Here is a 14,337-nt window from a genome sequence, read left to right as displayed (position 1 = left end):
ATTTCCAGCTCAGGTAGACTCAGGCGCACCAGTTTTCATTGAGCTAGTGTGCTAAGAACAGAAGTGTAGCTGCAGCAGCCCAGATAAGGATGTAGGGTGGGACTGTGCTTGGGGCAGCTCGCCCATCCCACCACCCATGCTGCTGCAGCTCCACTGCGGTGTTAGCTGGATCAGAGCTAGCATGCCTTCATCTGCCCAAGCTGGAAATCGTCCTCAGCCTGAGTGCAGACCACCCCTAATGCAAAACCAGTAGGTGGCACAAGGCTTAATTCTCTTTGGTATGTTGTCTCCTTCTTTTTATTTCTTGGACTGTAGAGGGTTTCCTAAAGCAATAGTGAACATGGCCCAGTGTGGGCTGAGAGCAGTTTCACAATATGCAGTTGCCTCAGCTTTGTGGTAATAGGTCTTAATTATTTTTTGTGTGATCCTAGTTCATACGAGTCCCAGCCAGGGACCAGGATCCATTGTGCTATGCGCTGTACAAACCAAGACAGGACTAAAAGACAATCCTTGCCCCAACGAGCTGACCACTTATGTACAAGACAAGAGACAAGTGGATACAGACAGACAGCAGTCACGGGGGAAGCTGACAAAGCCAGCTCAGTGCATCCTGCCATGGGAATTAATGGGGACACTTGAGTCTTTGTCACCTCTCCTCATTCAGACGCTTCATCTGGGAACTAAGCGATGCTCTTGCTGCTTCCAGGCTTAGGAAGGCACCTTCACTGGCAAAGGGAGAGAGTATGATTTAAAATGAGACCAAGGCTGCCTGTAGATTCATGCCACCAGCAAGCCAGAGTAAAGCTAGATGAAGGTTGTGTGGATGTCAACCAACATGCTAGCATCTCAGACTGGTTCCAGAAGGCTTCCCATTGATTCAGTGAAGGCTCTTGGTGTAATTAGTGGCCAGCAGCAGTTAGAATCATAGAATATCAGGGTTGGAAGGGACCCCAGAAGGTCATCTAGTCCAACCCCCTGCTCGAAGCAGGACCAATTCCCAGTTAAATCATCCCAGCCAGGGCTTTGTCAAGCTTGACCTTAAAAACCTCTAAGGAAGGAGATTCTACCACCTCCCTAGGTAACGCATTCCAGTGTTTCACCACCCTCTTAGTGAAAAAGTTTTTCCTAATATCCAATCTAAACCTCCCCCACTGCAACTTGAGACCATTACTCCTCGTTCTGTCATCTGCTACCATTGAGAACAGTCTAGAGCCATCCTCTTTGGAACCCCCTTCCAGATAGTTGAAAGCAGCCATCAAATCCCCCCTCATTCTTCTCTTCTGCAGGCTAAACAATCCCAGCTCCCTCAGCCTCTCCTCATAACTCATGTGTTCTAGACCCCTAATCATTTTTGTTGCCCTTCGCTGGACTCTCTCCAATTTATCCACATCCTTCTTGAAGTGTGGGGCCCAAAACTGGACACAGTACTCCAGATGAGGCCTCACCAATGTCGAATAGAGGGGAATGATCACGTCTTTCGATCTGCTCGCTATGCCCCTACTTATACATCCCAAAATGCCATTGGCCTCCTTGGCAACAAGGGCACACTGCTGACTCATATTGAGCTTCTCGTCCACTGTCACCCCTAGGTCCTTTTCCGCAGAACTGCTGCCTAGCCATTCGGTCCCTAGTCTGTAGCTGTGCATTGGGTTCTTCCGTCCTAAGTGCAGGACCCTGCACTTATCCTTATTGAACCTCATCAGATTTCTTTTGGCCCAATCCTCCAATTTGTCTAGGTCCTTCTGTATCCTATCCCTCCCCTCCAGCGTATCTACCACTCCTCCCAGTTTAGTATCATCCGCAAATTTGCTGAGAGTGCAATCCACACCATCCTCCAGATCATTTATGAAGATATTGAACAAAACCGGCCCCAGGACCGACCCCTGGGGCACTCCACTCAATACCGGCTGCCAACTAGACATGGAGCCATTGATCACTACCCGTTGAGCCCGACAATCTAGCCAGCTTTCTACCCACCTTATAGTGCATTCATCCAGCCCATACTTCCTTAACTTGCTGACAAGAATACTGTGGGAGACCGTGTCAAAAGCTTTGCTAAAGTCAAGAAACAATACACCCACTGCTTTCCCTTCATCCACAGAACCAGTAATCTCATCATAAAAGTTGTGCCAGTGGGGCGGGCACTTCCCAGCTCAGGGAAACAAACTGCTTAATGTCAGCTTCTCCCTATTCCCTAATGTGATCCCGTTCGCAGTTGTTGATTGAATAGCACAACACGACCAGCTTCCACTGGAACAATTTGTGCAGGGTACCCAGGATGTGTGTAGCACACAGCTTCCAGGGGGACTTCAGAGCAGCAGAATATTACAGGCATCTGCACTCCAGACAGCTGGGGAGCCACAGCAGAGGAACCAGGAACACTTGCAACTCCTGCTGAAGCTGAGGGAAGCTTTGCCATTGATTTCATCGGCAGTAGGATCTGATTTTAAGGATGAAATCCATCTCTGTGCAGAGGGCTGGCACTGTGCCCCGCTTTGGATCCATGTGAGCACCACCTGGACTGGTGTTGCAGACGGTGGATTTCATCCTCCATGGCTACTAGATTGCAGTTCCCAGACTAAAGTCTTGAGCTAGAGCCCACACACATCATTCCCCCCGGTGGTGGGACTTTGTTGTCAAGGGAGGGAGTTGAAGAGTCCATTCCATGCACTAATGGTAAGTAGATCTAGGTCTTTGTGTTCTTCTAATTTTGGATGAAGGTCTGAATCTAACCACAGACGTTCTTTAAATTGACAGAAGCTCCCAGTTTCTGACAGCTGCTCTCGATGGCTAGATCTTGCCCTCCCTCCTTGCAAGGAATTGGTTGAATGTCATTCAGTTAAGCACTGCCAGCCCCAAAATACCTCCCTGGCTTTTGGGCAACTGAATGTTTGCAGTTACTCTGACATCTAGTCAGTGTATACACTGCTTGGTGGGCACAAACCTAGGATTGTCTGCGGAAGACACGTGATCCGGCTTCGCTCTTCCTTGAACAATGAGTCAGTCAGTGGGATCTCTGTGAGCCAGGGGACAAGGGCTGAACTGTCAAGAGGACCACTGCACTGAAACACGTTGTCATATGTCTGTTTGTCCAGGGCCCTCTGTCAGTATTTTCAGTCAAAAACAAGTGGTGCCCTGCACGGCGAGTTCACCTGGCCAGAGGGGAAAATGGCTTTGGATTGACGCTCAGAGGGGATTCTCCCGTCCTGATTGCGGGAGTGATACCTGGGGGCTGTGCATCCGTAAGTAGCTAATGCTCACCTCGGTGGAGATACAGACAGTTAGTAGCACCACCTCTATTCAGGGGGCCTGGCATTTCCCTGTGTGAGACCACACTCTTAGCTGCTAATAACTTGGGCCAAACTGGAACCGTTTGGGCTGATATTTCCCATGCTGGATGTCAGTCTCAGACTGAATCCCCCCACACCCACCCCTCTTCCAAAAAATATATTCAGCCCATTGAGGATCAGCTGAGGGAAAATTCTTTGGTTTGCCCACGTTAAAACATTCTGGAGACTTTTTTTCTTTGGGAAGCTTTAGTGCCTCCATGCTTTGGAGCAGACACTTGAAATTTGGCAGGAGGGTTGGCCTTTGTGTCAAGGATGCATCTTTTGTCATCGTCACGAAAGTCCTCCCCAATCTGGCTGAGTTACAAGTCTCTGAAAAATCATATTTGGCACATACTCAATAGAGACTCACTAGAACATCTCAGCTTAGTTCCCAAAAAATTCGGTACACACTAAGCATGCTCTAGCACCCAGGGCTAGTGGGACTGTCCCTGCAGTTGCAGTTCGTGGCTACTCTGGGCTCTGCTAGATCCAGACACCAGAACTGAGAGCAAGGGGACTCTTTCCTGTGTTCAGTGCCCCCGCAGGTAATGTGTCGTGAGAAGGGGGGCAGCCACCTGAATTGAATGTAGTGGGGACCAGAACTGGATCCAGGGAATCCGGGGGAGTAGACCCAGACAAGGCGTCTTGGCGATGGGAAGACGCTTGGACTGGAGGCTGGCATGGTGGAGTGTGGGAAGGGAAATTGGACAGGCAGCAGAGATTGGGACTGGCTGGACAAGGGGACTGGAAGCTGGGGATGGGACAGAGAAGCTCGGGAACCGGTGAGGGGGAGGAGAGGGAGAAGTGTCATATGTGGAGCCAAGGGGTGGGGGAAGCATTGAAGCTGACTGGGCAAAGAGACTGAGACAGGGAGCTGGGGTGGGGGGGCAGAGATACTGAAATTGGATGAGGGGCCAGGGAGGGAGACTGGGAACATGAGCAGAGGATGGCTGGAAGCTGAAGTGGGGAGTGGGGTGGAGGGATGGAATGAGGTGGGGATGGGGGAACTGAGAATGGTTGGGAAAAGAATTTGGACTGGGAGTCGTGTGGGGTGGTGAAGAAACTGAACAGATTGAAAGGGAAGGGCCATAAGGGGTCAAGCTTGGGGGGAAATGGGCAGAAGAGCTTCTCAAAGGAAAAGCTTTCTGGAGGGGCAGGGATGCTGGGGGCAAGCATAGAAGGACGCACAGAAATAAGCATGGGAGAAGAACATTTATCTACTGGATCTTTTGATAGGTTATTTGAAAGATCAGACTGGTAACCAGTAATGTTCTGTGTATTTACTACTGGTCTCATCTGGTGCCCATTGTATCAGTGGGAGTCTTTCCACTGACTTCACTGGTCTGGGCTCTATGACCCCGGTCTTGTAAGGCACGTAAGCATGTGCTTTGCTTTAAGCTCTGTTGAAGTAGATGGAAACTACTTATAGCTTAAGTGCTTTGCTGGATTGGACCTACCCCAGATCTTGCAGAAGTAGTCTCCTTTAATGCCTCTGCAAACTGAGTTAAACAGGCTGAGGATTTTCCTAGGAACATCTCCATGCTTCAGATAGTCCAACAGGAGTCCTAGGGTCATGCTGTATTGAACTTTGGGGAAGGAAAAGCTGAGTCTCTGCTAGTTCCTGAAAGACTTGTTCTGTAGCCATGCTGGGATATTACAGGCTCCATTTGGCCAAACATGCCTTTGTTTACTCTCTTGCAGGAAGCTGGGCTAAAGGAAGGAGACTATATAGTCTCTGTGAACAGCGAGGACTGCAAGTGGTCCAAGCATGCTGAGGTGGTGCAGCTGCTGAAGAGCATCGGGGAAGAGGGTGTAGACATTGGCGTGGTAACCCTGCAGAGTTCCGATGGACAGAACGTTGTAATTCACCTTCTTGCTTTGTCCGAACCTTAGCAAAAGCCCCTTAGGTGGATGTATATAGGGAGAGCCAGGGCTGGCAAAGAGAAGCTTGCTGAGATCAACCCAAGCTGAGTGATGCTTTGTCTCTTCAGGATACTTTGGGTAGTGGAGTCTGGAAACAATAAATCATGTGGCAGATTCCATCTGAGACCTAAGGGCATGTCTACACTACAATCTTAAGTCAACCTATATTAGGTCAACTTGAAGACAGTGCAGTAATTAATGTGGTGGCTGATGTCCACACTGTCCTCCTTCTGTTGATGGTGCGTGTCCTTCCCAGGAGCGCTTCCACCAACTGAAGGAGGACAGCGTGGGGCTCTCAGCTTCCCACCAGGAGCTCAGCTGCTGGCCAGGCTCTCAGCTCTGCTTCCCGCCAAGAGCCCAGCAGCCACCCTTTCTTCTTGCCTCCCCTATCTCCGCCAAGAGTGGTGAGCAGTCGCTCAGGCTTCTCTGCTCCCTGAGGGGGAGCTGGGTGCTGGAAGCCCAGGGGCAGTGGGGAGCAGGGACCACAAGCAGATGCCTAGCTGGGAGAGGGGAAGCCATGATGGGGGGCAGCCAGACTGTAGCTGGAACCCACTACTAGCCTCAGACACTCTTGTCAGTTTCTGGAGCCGTGAAATTGACAATGACAACCAATAGCTGATGTAAGTAAGGCAGCGTCTACACCTACACTTCACCCTAACAACACTGACATAAGCCCTATGCCTCACATGGACTTGAAGTTATTATGTTAGTGTAATAGGGTACTTACGTCGGTGGGGAGCAAGGCTGTAGTGTATATGCTGACGTAAGTAGGTCAACGTAAGCTGCCTTATGTTGACCTAACTCTGTAGCGTATACCAGACTTTAGTGACCCTGTGGGAGTGTAGAGGGACCTTTCTGGGAGCCAAAGCTTTGCTGTCCTCTGAGTGAGGGCTTGACTTTTCCAGAGGTGCTTGAGCTCCCATGGCTCTCAGCTCCCCATTGACTTCACACTTTTGAAAATCAGGCCTGAAGCTTTGCCTTTAGAAACATCTTGGGTTTTATTCTCCTTCTGATACGTTCTCCATGGGCTGGCCTAGAGACTGGTTTCTGGCACCAGGCTGTGGGAGATTGAACAGTCCATTTTCAATCGTGGTCTCTTGCTTCCTAGGCCAGTAGTGTCTGGGGGTCTGGCGGCTGTGGGGAGATGGGAAAGAGTGGGTGCACTCTGGTGTTCAGTTAAGTAGCGATGATGGGCTTGGAAGCAAAGCCAGTCTTGATTGCTCAGGATTGAGGTCCTGCTGGTTAGGCAGATTTAGGGTCAGAAGGTGGTGTCTGGAGAGTGGGGACTGTAAAGAAAAGGAGGAATTCCCAGGATTCTGAGCAGGACATGGATGGTCCCTCATATGGGGAAAAGCACATAGTTAAAATAAAGTGGATAGTCAGCAGCACTGACTAGTGGTCTGAGCACAGGACTGCAAGCCTGGAGCCCTCCAGCCTCAGCTCGGTCTCCAGGCTGCTTTGGCGAGTCCCTTAAACTCTCTGGGCCTGATTCTGGTGTTGCTTGCATGGAAGCACACCAGTGTGTAACTAGTGCAAGGTCAGAATGGGGGTGAAACTTACGCAGACTCCTGGAGCGTTGGGAGGATTGACGTAGCGTTTGTACAGCACTCTGGAAGTACCAGTCTCTGTATGTGTTCGGTACTCCAGGCCATGCTGTTCCTACAGCACATATGTAAGTGGCATTTCCCCACATACAGCACTGGCCTTAATAAAAGCTGTGTGTTCATTTCTATTCCTCCCCTCTCGGGGCTATATCTTACGCTCTTGTTTTAATTCGGTTTCTGGCAGGCGGACAGGAGGTCGGTAGCCATGTCGTCGGGGGGCGCGCTGCTGAAGAACAACAAGGAGAATAGCAGGAAGAGCCTCATGAACAGCAAGAGCGCAAGCACCCTGCTGGCCTGGAGCAAGAAGAGTAAGCGCAGCAAGAGCAGCACTTACAGCCTTCCCTTCACCACCGTGGGAGACGAGTCCATGTACTGACCCCTCGGCCTGACTGGGTCCCGGCTTATTGACGTTCACTCTTGGCGTTGCTGGGGAGCAGGAGGAGAGAGCAGCAGTTACGTGGCACTGGGAGCTACGCTGGTGTCATTGCACTCAGTTGTTCAAGCCCCGAGGAAGGAGAAGACTCCAGAGCTGATCCTTGGTGCCTGTGGAGCATGGCATCGAGCTGGGTTCTTTCCTAGCGGAGTGGGCCGACCAGTGTCGAGCTCTTGTTGCTGGTGACCATCAGGCTCCTCCATCGGAGCTTACATGTAAAAAGCCCTCCGCTGAATGGTTTGGGGAGGGGAGGGACTGATTTTTTTTTGGCTCATACTCTAGTACCAAGATGGCCTTTTCACCGGCATCAGTAAGTGCCGGTATAGTCAACACCAGCAGGCAAGCCAAATGCTGTGAAGTTCTGTACCATCTCTTAGGCCTTGATCTACTGCGTAAAAATCCTGTGCTCATGGCTGCCTACTTAGCCAAGGAGCTTGTCAGCATGAATACACAAAGCAGGAAATGCGTAGAATTTTCTCAACATCATCGGTGAAAAGATGAGTGAGACATGGAGATCCAACATGAACTGATCCTTGGTACGTCTGAGGATTTTTATTCCAGTGGAGCTGCCTGCTGTCAACCCCAAGGTGGGGAGAAGCAGGAATAGCAGGCCAGCCTGCTGAGTGCAGAGAAAATAAAGACTGTCTCCAGCTACTCTGCGGTGGGCTGGGGAAGAAATTCGAAGTGTATTTTCTAAAAACACTAAAGGAATGTTAAGGTTGCCGAGTGAAGCGCTGAAAAGTCAGGAAATGTCACTGTTTAAGTTGAACAGGGAACCTTAACTGAGCCCCCTTGTGCACAAGCATCATGGCAGAGGCTTGAGGCACATGCTCACATCCTACTATGTCTGCTGGTCTTCCGCTTCATTTAGTGCGCAGGGTGAGAGCGCGCACAGAAGACGGAGTGCTGAATTTACATGCTCAGATTAGGGGTGGTGATTTTCAAATCAAATGATTTTCCGGACCACGTTCCAGAAGCACAGCTTTGCCCGTGTGTTTTGTTGCTCTTTCTGATGCAAATTTTACAATCTCAGTAGCATGACCCCAGAGCAGCTCAGCTACAGGTCATAGCGTGGTCGGATTGGAAGGTGACTTTGCAAGGTCATCTAGTCCAGTTCCCTGCACTCATGGCAGGACTGAGTATTATCTGTGGATGTGAAATGAATGTTTCATATTGGTAACACAAAGCCCTCAAGTTGTCAGTATTGTGCATCGAGAGCAAATGGATTAACTAGGCCTCCTTCTGACCATCTGGTCAGAGCAGAAGCCATATCCTGCTCTCCAGATATGTGCCACTCCTGTTCAGTGGGTGCTGGCTCAAGCTCCAAGTCATTCAGAGTGGTGTGCAGTTTGAGGGGGCAGAGTTTGGTCTGTGCACCCAAGAATCCTGTCGATGTCACTGAGAATATTGGGTGCACAAGCAATACTGGCTCGGTCCCCACTTCAGCAAAGCACTTAAGCAAGATCCAATACAGACTTAAACATGTATTTCAAGCACTGTGCTGAATCAGTGCTGGGTGCATTACTGTAATGGATACATAGCTGTCCTTCAGCTGTTCAACAAGCACCCGGCCATGGCATATCCTGCTCCTCTCTATGAAAGGGAAAGCTGTATCCACATAGTCATTATCCTTTTTCCCCCAGCAGAGATGGATTCACTAACAGCCAAAGGGCCTCCTGCTTCTTCTGTGTGAGATTAAAATTCCAAGCAAATAACTCCTCCAAATTATTAAACTACTAAAATTTGCCCTGGTATTGGATCTCAGGCACATTGCTAATATCCCAATTCTGTGCTGCCAGCATTCTTAATGGTGCTGAGCTGAACGATGCATACATCTTAACATCTGTACTGTCAGTGCTGGAAAAATCAATATTTCCATTATATACCATGTTAGTTTTCAGTCCCATTTCTGTATTGTGTATTTGGGTTTTTTTGTGGAGGTTGTCAAGCTCTCCAGTCTTCCTGCGTGCTTGATTGCTGTTGGTAGGTATAAAATACCCTTCAGAGATGTAATTGTATTTTTGTACAAGTAATAGTTGGTGTCTATTTCTTCCTTTTTTAAAGTCACAAATAATTTGTATCAATAGTTTAATGGAATAAACTGAACACATATGTCTCTTAGACTGGTAGCAGAATATCTTCTCATTTGCTTCCTTTGAATTTTACCTTATTTTGTTTCATGTAGCGCAATGCTAATGTGCCAAGCTGTTGATCCTATGTTATTTAAGAAAAAAAGTGGTTTCCTCTCCTGAAAAAAGGCATTTCTATGAAACACGTTAGCTGCTGATAGATCTTTTCATTCATGCATCCCCCAATTCTCATAACTGCATTTGCTCTACAGGCAGATTCAGATATTTGCCCTCCACATGGCTTTCTTTAACTGTTACTTGAGGACCCCATCCGTCCCATGGATTGAGGTGATAGCCTTCGTACTCCAGGGCATAAGCCAACCACTAAACTGCCTGGAGTTAGGAATCTTCCCCATGGGACGGTTACTTGATAATTGTCCACTAAGGGCCGCCTTGCACCTTCCTCTGAAGCAGCTGGTACTGACCATTGTCTGATAGGAACTGCTGTACTGGACCTGAATCATCCAGTACAGTACCCGGGGTAAACTTCCCAGCCACCAGGTGATAAACTTAATGGGGAGACACCATTGTTGGTTTAAATAGAAATCAGAGCTTCAAGCTTAGAAACGGTAGGAATTTTTAAATGTCTTGTCTTTTGCTGCCATAACTGAGGCCTCTGGGCCAGAGACTTATTTATTTAAAGCAATATGTATGTGACTGCATATCGCATTTGTATCACAAGATGATCAGGTTTGTGTTTTACATGCATTGTGCGTCTTTCTAACACTGGTGGTTGTTTATATGTTGATGCTCACCTTTCAATGATTATAAAAAACAGATTTGAAAACTAAACTTTCTTAGTGCACTACTTCTGTAGATCACACTCAGTGCCTCTGCAATGGCTGTGAAATGAGCTTGTGAAAGAGTCTGGGTCTAGATAAATTCATAGCTCCTATGTCCAGAAGGGACTAGTTGAACCCCCAAATGCGGAGTTAAAATTCCTTGGTGACCAGTGGATGGATTTTGCTAGGCCAAGGTCTATAGTGCAATGGTGGCCCCTTGAAATCTAGGTGAAGGAGCTGGAGCTAAAACTGTCCCTGTTGTGCCTAGTTCTTCCAGTGCATGCAGTTATCAGGGAATCTCCCAACACCATCGTTCCTCGTATGTTCTCATAGCCTTCGAGTATGTGCCAGTGTGGATCTCTCCTCAGGTGCGCAGCATGCGCCTCATGCCCCAAACCACTGTCATTTGCATAGAGTGCCCATTGGACCACACTTGCAATGTGCATGGCCTTGTGCCCCCACCTGAGGGTATAAAGGGCAGAGTGGTCACAGCTGTTCCTCATTCCCTCTGACCACCTGTAGCAGCAAGTTGGAACAAGTTCAAATTATCTTCCTTTAGCCTGGGTAACTTTTATTTTACACTTTTTCAATATGGACCTTCCAAGGCGGGCGGGGGACGGGACATTTTTTTTTCCTACTTGGTACTCGGCACTTCTTTCCATGCCAAACGGCAGACTCAAAACCTTTAAACCTTGCCCATATTGTGATGGCTTAGTTCCTCTCCCCTATGGCCAAAGCCATTGCTAGCTTTGCCTGAGTGAGAGTCATGTTACAGATCAGTGTTCATCCTCTACGAGGCCATGGAAGTCCAGAGACTCCCACTTCAAGCTCCGCTTCTTCAAGCAGTCTGCGGGTAAGCTTGCACTAGGAAGAGAGAGGATCAGCCTCCAAAATACACCTGATCCCCCGTGAAGTCCCTTCCTGCCAGTGCCATGAGCAGCTGGTGCACAGCCCCCAGGACTGGCAAGAGACTGGAGTAAGTCAGAGATCTGGCACCAAAGTCAAACCTGGCACCATCAGCCAGTGCCGCGTCTTCCCAGAGGTGGGGCAGGCTGGAGCTGAGACACAGTCTTCCCACAAGGAGAGGCTAAACATTAGCTTTCCACAAGGAAAGCCACTAAGCCCCCTCTTCTTACAGGAAGCTAATGGTGCTGGCCCAGTCTCCCTGGGCACCAAAGAAGCACGACATGACATCAGTCTCAAAACTAGTCAGTGTCCACATCAGGGCTGGTACTGATGTGGGTACCATTGACAGGATCACTACTGCTGCCTAGGAGCCATAGAGGAAGTACCTCATAATACAGGGTGTTAGGATATAGATATTCAGGATATAGCTATTCCTGTCAGTAAAGGCCTGTACTCTAAGAATTTAGGTGTATTCTTATCACTCGGCTAGTTCTAGAGGTATAAAAGAATCAAAATCACTGTCTGCCAGTGTAAAGGCCTTTTCTCACTGTGACAGTCTGAGGCCCTGTTCTTAGGCTAAGGCCTGTGGCTAAGCAGCAGAGGCAGCCATAAGCTGGGAAGTGACCGGTCACCTCCTCACATTCCAACCTAGTCACATTGAAAGAAGGTGCTCTTGGGCTGTTAGGATACAGTCCTGTCCTGATAACCCCGATCGTCTCCAGAGAAAGGGAAGTGCCTAGAAGATATAAAAGGAAACTTAGTCTGATAGCATCCTGTCTGGCAAGAACTCACTTATCAATAGCTGGGATGTGAAATCTTCACTTCTGTATTGTTTTGTCATTATAGTTCCCATTTTGCTATTGTTTGTCTGTGTAATCTCTGTCTGGTTCTGTGATTTTTTTCTGTCTGCTGTATAATTAATTTTGCTGGGTGTAAACTAATTAAGGTGGTGGGATATAATTGGTTACATAATCATGTTACAATATGTTAGGATTGGTTAGTTAAATTTCAGTAAAATGGTTAAGGTATAGCTAAGCACTACTCAAGTTTTACTATATAGTCTGCAGTCAGTTAGGAAGTGGGTGTGGTGTGTGAGGGGGGGAATAGGGAACAGAGAATGGGGGTGGGAAAATTGGAATCATGTTTTGCTAAAGGGGGGAATGGGAACAGGGACACAGGTGTAAGGCTGTATGGTGTCAGAGCTGGGAAGGGGGACACTAAGGAATGAAACTGGAATCATGCTTGCTGGAAGTTCACCCCAATAAACATCAAATTGTTTGCACCTTTGGACTTCGGGTATTGTTGCTCTCTGTTCATGCGAGAAGGACCAGGGAAGTAAGTGGGTGAAGGAATAAGCCCCCTAACATCTTGGTGCCAGTGACTTGGATGCATCACATCGGATAGGTGAGTGGCAGCCTGTAAGTCCCCCTCCCCAACAGTCCGTGCAGCTGCTTGGAGGGGGTATCGTGAACTCTTGTGATGGTAGTTGCGGGTTCTGGCAAGCCAGGGTAAAGGATTTTTTGGATAAAAGGATAAGGAAGAACCAGGGCCCATACCAGGTGCTGGGATCAACCTGGGATGAGATTAAAAAGGAAATGGAGGAAGTGTTAGGGGGACCCAGAGGGATGGTGGGTGGCTGAGCAGCCCACCCTCTTTGGTATATGGGTAGTGGAAGAAGGTCCCTGCCCATGGGGACTGAATGCCTTCCAGGGAAAAGAGGCACTTCAGTCCGCTTGTGAGAGGTTTGAAGTAAGGGCAGCATTATGGGAAGCTGCCAGGAATCTTTCAAGTTTGGTGCTGCTTCAGCAAGGGCTGCTGAAGGGTTGTAAATTAGTTAGGGGTGGTTAAAGATGATTTGGCACAACAGGATTTAAAGTCAAAAGCAGAGTTAACAGATGACCTTTAGAGACTGGAGCTGGGACTTGGTCCTGGGGGAGTGGAGAGAAAGAAGGGGAAGAAAAAAAAAATTTCAAAGTGCAAAATGGCAGGGTTTGCAGGAGCAGGTAACAACCACCACTCTTCTCCCAGAGCCAGAATGAGAACCTGGGGATAGGGGTTCCCTACTGTTTCAACCCAGGGAGCCTACTCTTGGCTCAGAGCTAACTATATCCTCTCCTTCTTTTCCTTCTTCTTTTCCTCAGTTTACTTAATTTGCTGCTGGTAGCCTATACTTTAAACTGACCTGACAGGCTTAATTGGTTTCTTTCCACATCTCCCCCCTGCCTTTCCACACTTTTGTTTTTCTAAAGTTTTAATGGAGGGTACTTTGGAAACTTATGTGAGATGTTTTTGTTATTTTGGACAAAGGATGAGGGAGGTCTGCTCTATTCCGCTGGAATTTTTGAAGTAAAAGATCCATGGGCATCCATGGAGACAAATGTTTTACTGCCTCTTTGAACAGTCTCAAGGTAAAGACAGCACAGGTTAAGGCAGCTGTGTGGCAATAATTGTACTTGGTGGCTAAGTTGTTACAGACAAATTGCACCACCTGAAAGAACTAAATATAGGAGTAAGTGATTTAAAGAAGTGAGTGAAAAGTTACAAATAGCTTTTGCAAAAATTGATACAGGGTTTGCAGAAAAGTAAACATTTGGGAGTTGTGGAAATGGTAAAAGAGTAACAGTTGTGGTGTTACAAGAAGGAAGTTTTTTGTTTAATGATAGCAAAGCCTGTTGCCAACTGCGTCCACGTGTCTATTCGGGGGACACCATCGTAGGGCCTGGTCGCGTTGGCCATGCTCTCGGAGGCTCATTCGCCTGCACATCTGCCAGAGTGATGTATGCCATCGTGTGCTGGCAATGCCCCTCTGCCGTGTACATTGGTCAAGCTGGACAGTCTCTACGTAAAAGAATAAATGGACACAAATCAGACGTCAAGAATTGTGACATTCGGGGACCTGTCGGAGAACTTCGGTCTCTTTGGTCACTCGATTACAGACCTAAAAGTTGCAATTCTTCAACAAAAAAACTTCAGAAGCAGACTCCAACGAGAGACTGCTGAATTGGAATTAATTTGCAAACTGGATACAATTAACTTAGGCTTGACCAGAGACTGGGAGTGGATGGGTCATTACCCAAGATAAGACTGTTTCCTCTTGTTTATTCCCCCCACCCACCCCCCACTGTTCCTCAGAGGTTCTTGTCAGCTGCTGGAGGTGGCCCACCTTGATTGTCACTGCAAAAGGTCCTCTGTCCTCCTCCCCCCCCTGCCCTGCTGCTGGTAATAGCTCAC

The 14,337-nt window shown here is 48.2% G+C and overlaps 1 protein-coding gene across 7 annotated transcripts in view; it reads left to right on the top strand.

The window, feature by feature from the left end:
• RHPN1 (rhophilin Rho GTPase binding protein 1) overlaps positions 1-10,210 on the top strand; it is a 52,036-nt gene extending 41,826 nt beyond the window's left edge. For 4 of the 7 annotated variants that reach the window (XM_073329959.1, XM_073329958.1, XM_073329962.1 and 1 more), the window contains exons 13-15: positions 3,096-3,242; positions 5,031-5,189; positions 7,041-10,210. In XM_073329959.1, coding sequence (XP_073186060.1) covers positions 3,096-3,242; positions 5,031-5,189; positions 7,041-7,232 — 498 coding nt within the window. In that variant the 3' untranslated portion in view covers positions 7,233-10,210. The remainder of the gene's footprint in view (positions 1-3,095; positions 3,243-5,030; positions 5,190-7,040) is intronic. The other 3 variants (XM_073329960.1, XM_073329963.1, XM_073329964.1) reach the window with 3 other exon arrangements.
• Positions 10,211-14,337: the final 4,127 nt, after the last annotated feature.

The sequence above is a fragment of the Lepidochelys kempii genome, chromosome 2, assembly GCF_965140265.1.
Source record: "Lepidochelys kempii isolate rLepKem1 chromosome 2, rLepKem1.hap2, whole genome shotgun sequence".
NCBI classification, from domain to species: Eukaryota; Metazoa; Chordata; order Testudines; family Cheloniidae; genus Lepidochelys; species Lepidochelys kempii.
Note: the sequence above shows the minus strand (reverse complement) of the source record. Positions and strands in the feature narration are given on the sequence as shown.